Consider the following 8,484-nt stretch of genomic DNA (forward strand, 5'->3'; position numbering starts at 1 on the left):
AGTCTGGTTAGTAATAAGTGAAGCTGGTAATGCTGTTTGTGGAGTTGTTTAATCCTCCTCTGCTGAGATCTTCACAGATTTAATGTCTTCTTTTCTCTTCAGTTGATTTCATCTGAGACTGTGGCTGAAGTCAGTTGTAGTTCTTGTGTTTCTGCTCGTCTCTTTTTCTGTTCTCTCCAGAGGTGTAAAGTCCAGGTTCAGAAAGTAAAAGTCCTGCTCAGAATTTTGTTCCAATCACCTGGATTTGCTAATTAGCAGTTTTTCAGACAGGAGATAGAAATCAGCTGACAAAGTTCATGGGTGGAATAAACATATGGCAGGACTTCTACTTTCTGACCCCTGGACTATACAACTCTGGTTATGACTCCTTTAACTAAGGTTTAAGTGATGATGTTTTATTAAAAATATGAAACTCGCCACACTCTCAAAAATACAAAATCAGAATTGCCTGATCATTTTTGGTTTTTGCTTTTTTAGCAACAAATAATATGGTTTGTTAAACACTGTTTTTTTTATATATATATATATATATATATATATATATATATATATATATATATATATATATATATATATATATATATTATAATAATTATATTCACCATTAAAGGGATAAATGGTGAATACATTATATACACCATTAAAGGGATAGTTCACCCAAAAATGAAAATGCTGTCATCATTTACTCTTCTTCAAGTTGTTCCAAACCTGTATGATTTCCTTTCTTTTGCTGAACACAAAAGAAGATATTTTAAAGAAGGTTGGTAATAAAACAGCTTGGTAATAAACAGTTGCTGGTCCCCATTGACTTCCATAGTATTTTTTTGGTTTTGTCAATGGGGTCCATCAGTTGTTTGGTTACCGACTTTCTTCAAAATATCTTCTTTTGTGTTCAGCAGAAGAAAGAAAGTCATACAGGTCTGGAACAACTTGAGGAAGAGTAAATGATGACAGCATTTTCATTTTTGGGTGAACTATCCCTTTAACATCAACATCTTAAACCTCTGTTAATTTTCAATAAGAGCTTCTGTAGACATCTAGCAGAACCTGACACTCTGTAGTGTGGACACATATGTACTACATAGGTAATATTACATAGGTCATTTAACACTGGGGATTTTATTGTGCACGACGAACAGGAATTGTAGTTTGCAAATAAAGCTGCAAATTGGGGCATTTAGCTTCCTCATTATAATCTTCTGATATGTGCAGTATAATCAATGTTGCTGATGAACTTCAGTCAGTCTTTCTTCATCTTATTGTTTTTTCAGATCAACAAGAAGATACTGCAGTGAGAGGCGGAGCACAAATGAACCAAATCTGAGCGCTGTGGGCGGAGCCACACATGATTGACAGGGATCATGTATATATGTGTATATATTGTTATGTTTTGGGGGGAGTGTAATCTTGCATTAATATAGATTTTCTTGTCTATTTTTTTGCTCCCCAGTATTTTTGGTCATCAGTTTTTAGGCGAAAGCTATGAAACCAGAAATATACTTATCAGTATTGGAATGAGTTTCCTCATGTTTTTTATAACTAGGGCCAGTGCTTCAATAAACTGGATTATGAACCTTATAATGTTAAATGATTAGTTTATCCAAAAAGGAAATTTCTGTCATTAATAACTCATCCTCATATTGTTCCAAACTTGAAGACTTTTGTTGATCTTTGAAACACCAATAAATATATTTTTAATGAAATCTGAGAGATTTCTGTCCCTCCATTGACATACTGTATGCAATTGAAACTGAAACTGACACTTCTAAAAGTTCATAAAGAGATCTTAAAGCTAATCCATATTATATATTATGGATTATAATATGGCGCCGTTGTACTGTGGCTGTCGTTGCATCATCCAAGTGGACGCTGCACACTGGTGGTGGTTGAGGAGAGATTTCCTGATTGTAAAGCGCTTTGGGTGTACAGTAGTACATAAGAAAGCGCTATATAAATGCCTCATTCATTCATTCATTCAACAGATTTATTTTAGGCTTTTATTCACATACAAACATTGATCAGTGAACATAAACAGCATAGACATACCAGTCAACAATTTGATCTCACAGTGATCTCACCATGAGCTCCCAGGATCATCATGATATGATCACAATCTGAGTTCACAGTGATCTAAAAGTGTAACCTCACAGCGCCCTCACTGTGTGCTCATACTGCTGAATGTTGTAGTCTGTGTGTCACTCAAGCTGGTCAATTGTAAGATGATGTCACAAATATAGAGGGATTTTATCAACCCAATAAAAAGTTTTGCAAGGTGTTTTGTTAGGTGTGACTTTACTCAAATCTAAATCAGTCATGAGAGTTAGTTAGAAGTTAAAAGTAACCTATTTATTACTTATCTTTGAAACCAAATAATTGCATCGCTGCATCCATATGAAGAGATTTACAAAAATATAAATGAAGTAATAAGTGCCCAACTAATGGGACACTGATCACCATAATGGCGAGTTCAGAGAAAAACATTTTAGGAAAATCAACATCAATTTATAAAGTCAGCTTATGATGTTCTCTAAAATAAAAAAATGTGTTTACAATTCAACTTTCAAGATGACTTTGGACAATGAGTGACTGCAACTATGAAAGATAACTGCATAAGTGGAGGAAATAAGTAAAAAAGTGTCTTACAAATTGCCCCACCACAATTGTACACATATGTACACGGAGAAGTGTTAATTTAACACTGGGTATTTTGTGATGTGGATTTGGCTGAGCTTGCTCAGCTTTCTTTAGCATTATCTTGATCATTTTTAAAGGTTCCATGACATGAAATTTTCACTTTCTGAGGTTTTTTAACATTAATATAAGTTCCCCTAGCCAGTATATGGTCCCCAAGTTTCTAGAAATTTTGATCAGTGTAAATCGAGCTTTTGCTATCTTTCTCTGCCTTTGAGAAAATGGAAGCTCTAACGGGCTGATCTTGAATCTCCTCCTTATGATGTTATAAGGAGAAATGTTACCTCCCCTTTCTCTGCTTTGCCCGCCCAGAGAATATTTCCCACCCATAAGAAAATGAGCTACGCGGTGTCTTCATCATTTGCTTCACCCTAATAAATAAAAATAGGCCAATGTAAAGCATAACTGTTGTAAAGCAGGTTATGTTTGGTGTTCTGTCTGCTGCATACTGACCTCTGTGTGGAAGACTGTGTGTGTGTGTGTGTGTGCTGGCTTCAACAGGGACACTGTATTTCCCTCTACTGCAGAACATACAGTCAGCCATATTTAAAACTTAAAAACGTAGTAATGTATTGCACACGTACCCAGTGTTACTTGCTTAGAGGAGCCAGCACCAGGGTCAGATTGTACAGCATCTGTAATCCCATCTATAATCGGCCGTCCCTTATTGCCTACTCAGAGCCAACTCCTCCGCCAGTGTATTCTGGTTTTCTTAATTTAACTCTTTATTTCTGTTTGCTGCAAACAAGTGTGATAAAATGTTCACAAAAGTAATAAAAGGTTGTGGTAAATACTCTTTGAATTAACTCCTTGAAATAACCACTTTGAATTATATTTTAATATTTTGTCTTTATCTGCTGCCAAGAACATTTGGAGTTGGGGTTGCATCTAAAAATCTAAAAATCAATGAATATTAATCTTTCTTAGTACATACATGCACATTTTTTATATATTATAAAAATAATCTCTAGGCTATATTACACATATACACTCAAAAAAAAGATTATGTCTAAACATAAGATTTATGTATTTGAATTGCATATAGAATTTCCATCCATTTGGATTACATAGTTTTAACATAAACCAATTAATAATCTGAATGTGATTCATATTTTTAAGTCATATATAAATTAAACGGATAAGATTTATGTAATTGTATTAATAAACTGAATGTGATTCATATTTGTCAGTCATATGTAAATGAAACGGGTAAGATTTATGTAATAGTACACAGAAAAACGCCCACGTTAAATTAACACTTCTCAGTGTTCATATGTGTGCACACTACAGAGTTAAAGTACCATTGAAGCAGTGTTGAAGTTAATGAGATAATTAAGTGGTGATTGAGCATTAATTATGAACACCTGCTGTTAACAAGCAGAATCACTGAAGAACAGAGAAACACAAGAACTACGACTGACTTCAGCCACAGTCTTAGATGAAATCAACTGAAGATAAAAGAAGACATTAAATCTGTGAAGATCTCAGCAGAGGAGGATTAAACAACTCCACAAACAGCATTACCAGATTGACTTTATTTAATTTCCGTTTGAATGAAATCAATAGTTGTATTTTAAAGTCACCATGATGGTGGTTAGCGTTTGCTTTAGTTGGACTCTTGACCCTTAAATTGATATTATTAAATTTTCTCTGGCTGCTATAATTGTGTGTGTATAAAGCACATTTGTTGTGGCAAAAAAGCCATGAGAAGATTAGATCAGGTGATGTTGGCTGTTTATTGATGATGAAATCATCATCCTGTAATTGCTTGAATCTCTGATCTTATTCAGAGTCTAATGATTTGATTATATATGACTTGTGTTTTTAATGTTGTTTTATAACAGAAGCCATATAATTTTACAGCATAAGAACAGTGTTGTAAAATAATATAAAGGATTTTAAAAACATTTAGTGCATTAAACTTTTTCCTCTACATTATTACTTAGACATCAATAATCAGTGTATGACTCTCAACAATGGTGACAATCAATGAAATGCTTCATGCTGCAGTGCATGCTGGGTACCACCAATCAAAACTCACCCATATCTCCCAGCATACATTGCAACATTATGCAGCTGGATTTTTTGTAGCTTGTTTTATGATCAGAGTTGATCTGATTATCTGGATATTTTGTTTGATTGTCACCATTGTTGAGATTCATATGCTGTTTCTTGATGTCCGTGTGTGTCTAAGTAATGCCATAGATTTAATAAAAAAATAAAAAAAACTTTTTTAAATAATAGGTATTTGATAACACTGCTAGCCATACTGTATAATCAAATTATATACAACATATATACATTATATACAATAAAACAACATTAAAATCACAAGTCCTATATAATCAAAGCATTAGACACTGCATAAGATCAGGGACTCAGGCAATTACATGATGATATCATCATCATCAATAAACACCAACATCACCTGATCTCTTTTTCTCATGGCATTCTTTGCTACAACAATTGTGGTTTATAAACACACAAGTATAACAGCCAAAAAGAAGTTTATATTAAAGAATCAAGGGTCAAGAGTCCAACTAAAGCAGACGCTAACCACCATCATGGTGACTTTAAAATACAACTATTGATTTCATTAAAACGGAAATTAAATAAAGTCAGTCTGGTTAGTAATAAGTGAAGTTGGTAATGCTGTTTGTGGAGTTGTTTAATCCTCCTCTGCTGAGATCTTCACAGATTTAATGTATTTTCTCTTCAGTTGATTTCATCTGAGGCTGTGTCTGAAGTAGGGCTGGGCGATATATCGCACGATATTGTTATGCGCATCTCGTCAGTAAAGCCGGTTCCTTGATTAGTAGTAAATCGCCATCACCTGCTTTCAGATGGAGCGGCATTTACTACAAAGAGCCGTAGTTAACTGACAAGCTGAGCCATATCGCATCAATATCGCGGATGTATCGCCAGCGATATTTAATGCGATATGGCTCAGCTTGTCAGTTAACTACGGCTCTTTGTATACAGCAAAAACTCCTGTGTTAAATGAACACTCCTGGGAGTGTATGAGTCCACACTCAAGAGTGTTTAAGTTAATGAGATAATTAAGTGATTAATTTAGTGATGATTGACTATTATTGAAGACACCTGATGTTAACAAGCAGAATCACTGAAGGAGAAAATTACAAATTGTAAGCCACCGTTATGGAGAATAGTGTTTGCTTTAGTTGGGCTCTTGACCCTTATATGTTTACTTTAAATTTTGTTTGGCTGCTGTATTTGAGTTATAACCGCCAGTTGAACAAAGAGAAAGGTGATTTGATGGTGTTGGTTATATTATGACAATCATCATTTGAACTTGATCACTGAACTCATTAAAATCCTTCTTTCTGACTTTGATTTATGTTGTTGGTTACAGCATAACTGTGAATCTGCATAAATGCCCAGAATTTTTGATATAATATAAAGGATTTCTTAAAAGTTGTTTAAAAAAAAATCATTCTTTTAGGCACACACAGATGTCAAGATTCAGTCTATGCATCTCAACAATGGAAATTTATTCATACCGCAATGCATGATGGGAGCCATTATTGAGTTGTGATTGGTGGCAGCCACTGCAACATGCTTTATTATTGTCACCATTGTTGAGATTCACAGGCTGATTATTGATGGCTGTGTTTTAAATGAATTTATCTAAATGTCTTTTGATCAGAACAATGTTTATTAAATATTAAAAATCACAAACCTGCTGCTAACAAGTTAAACCAAACTATCTCAATAAGTTTCCTTTTTCAGATCACAGCATGATTATGTCAAAACATAACCAACACTATAAGACAAAATTTGACTTTGTTCATTTAACTGTTATAAATCAATAACAGCAGACAAACAACAGTAAATATTAAATTAAACATATAATGGTCAAGAGCCCAACTAAAGCAAACACCCATCACCTTAATGGTAACTTACAATTTGTGATTTTCTCCTTCAGTGATTCTGCTTGTTAACATCAGGTGTCTTCAATAATGCTCAATCATCACTAAATTAATCACTTAATTATCTCATCAGCCCTAAATGCCGCTCCATCTGAAAGCAGGTGATGGCGATTTACTACTAATCAAGGAACCGGCTTTACTGACGAGATGCGCATAACAATATCGTGCGATATATCGCCCAGCCCTACTTCAGACACAGCCTCAGATGAAATCAACTGAAGAGAAAATACATTAAATCTGTGAAGATCTCAGCAGAGGAGGATTAAACAACTCCACAAACAGCATTACCAACTTCACTTATTACTAACCAGACTGACTTTATTTAATTTCCGTTTTAATGAAATCAATAGTTGCATTTTAAAGTCACCATGATGGTGGTTAGCGTCTGCTTTAGTTGGACTCTTGACCCTTGATTCTTTAATATAAATTTCTTTTTGGCTGTTATACTTGTGTGTTTATAAACCACAATTGTTGTAGCAAAGAATGCCATGAGAAAAAGAGATCAGGTGATGTTGGTGTTTATTGATGATGATGATATCATCATGTAATCGCCTGAGTCCCTGATCTTATGCAGTGTCTAATGCTTTGATTATATAGGACTTGTGATTTTAATGTTGTTTTATTGTATATAATGTATATATGTTGTATATAATTTGATTATACAGTATGGCTAGCAGTGTTATCAAATACCTATTATTTAAAAAAGTTTTTTTTTATTTTTTTATTAAATCTATGGCATTACTTAGACACACACGGACATCAAGAAACAGCATATGAATCTCAACAATGGTGACAATCAAACAAAATATCCAGATAATCAGATCAACTCTGATCATAAAACAAGCTACAAAAAATCCAGCTGCATAATGTTGCAATGTATGCTGGGAGATATGGGTGAGTTTTGATTGGTGGTACCCAGCATGCACTGCAGCATGAAGCATTTCATTGATTGTCACCATTGTTGAGAGTCATACACTGATTATTGATGTCTAAGTAATAATGTAGAGGAAAAAGTTTAATGCACTAAATGTTTTTAAAATCCTTTATATTATTTTACAACACTGTTCTCATGCTGTAAAATTATATGGCTTCTGTTATAAAACAACATTAAAAACACAAGTCATATATAATCAAATCATTAGACTCTGAATAAGATCAGAGATTCAAGCAATTACAGGATGATGATTTCATCATCAATAAACAGCCAACATCACCTGATCTAATCTTCTCATGGCTTTTTTGCCACAACAAATGTGCTTTATACACACACAATTATAGCAGCCAGAGAAAATTTAATAATATCAATGTAAGGGTCAAGAGTCCAACTAAAGCAAACGCTAACCACCATCATGGTGACTTTAAAATACAACTATTGATTTCATTCAAACGGAAATTAAATAAAGTCAATCTGGTAATGCTGTTTGTGGAGTTGTTTAATCCTCCTCTGCTGAGATCTTCACAGATTTAATGTCTTCTTTTATCTTCAGTTGATTTCATCTAGTGCTGTGGCTGAAGTCAGTCGTAGTTCTTGTGTTTCTCTGTTCTTCAGTGATTCTGCTTGTTAACAGCAGGTGTTCATAATTAATGCTCAATCACCACTTAATTATCTCATTAACTTCAACACTGCTTCAATGGTACTTTAACTCTGTAGTGTGCACACATATGAACACTGAGAAGTGTTAATTTAACGTGGGCGTTTTTCTGTGTACTATTACATAAATCTTACCCGTTTCATTTACATATGACTGACAAATATGAATCACATTCAGTTTATTAATACAATTACATAAATCTTATCCGTTTAATTTATATATGACTTAAAAATATGAATCACATTCAGATT

At 33.8% G+C, this 8,484-nt stretch overlaps 1 protein-coding gene across 1 annotated transcript in view; it reads left to right on the top strand.

Moving 5' to 3' along the window:
* Positions 1 to 2,275, top strand: part of LOC311077782 (hemicentin-1-like) — a 147,466-nt gene extending 145,191 nt beyond the window's left edge. The window contains exon 34 of the mRNA XM_084106397.1: positions 1,272 to 2,275. Coding sequence (XP_083962523.1) covers positions 1,272 to 1,295 — 24 coding nt within the window. The 3' untranslated portion in view covers positions 1,296 to 2,275. The remainder of the gene's footprint in view (positions 1 to 1,271) is intronic.
* Positions 2,276 to 8,484: the final 6,209 nt, after the last annotated feature.

Source organism: Abramis brama (assembly GCF_963993115.1).
Source record: "Abramis brama genome assembly, chromosome: 2".
Taxonomy (NCBI): Eukaryota; Metazoa; Chordata; class Actinopteri; order Cypriniformes; family Leuciscidae; genus Abramis; species Abramis brama.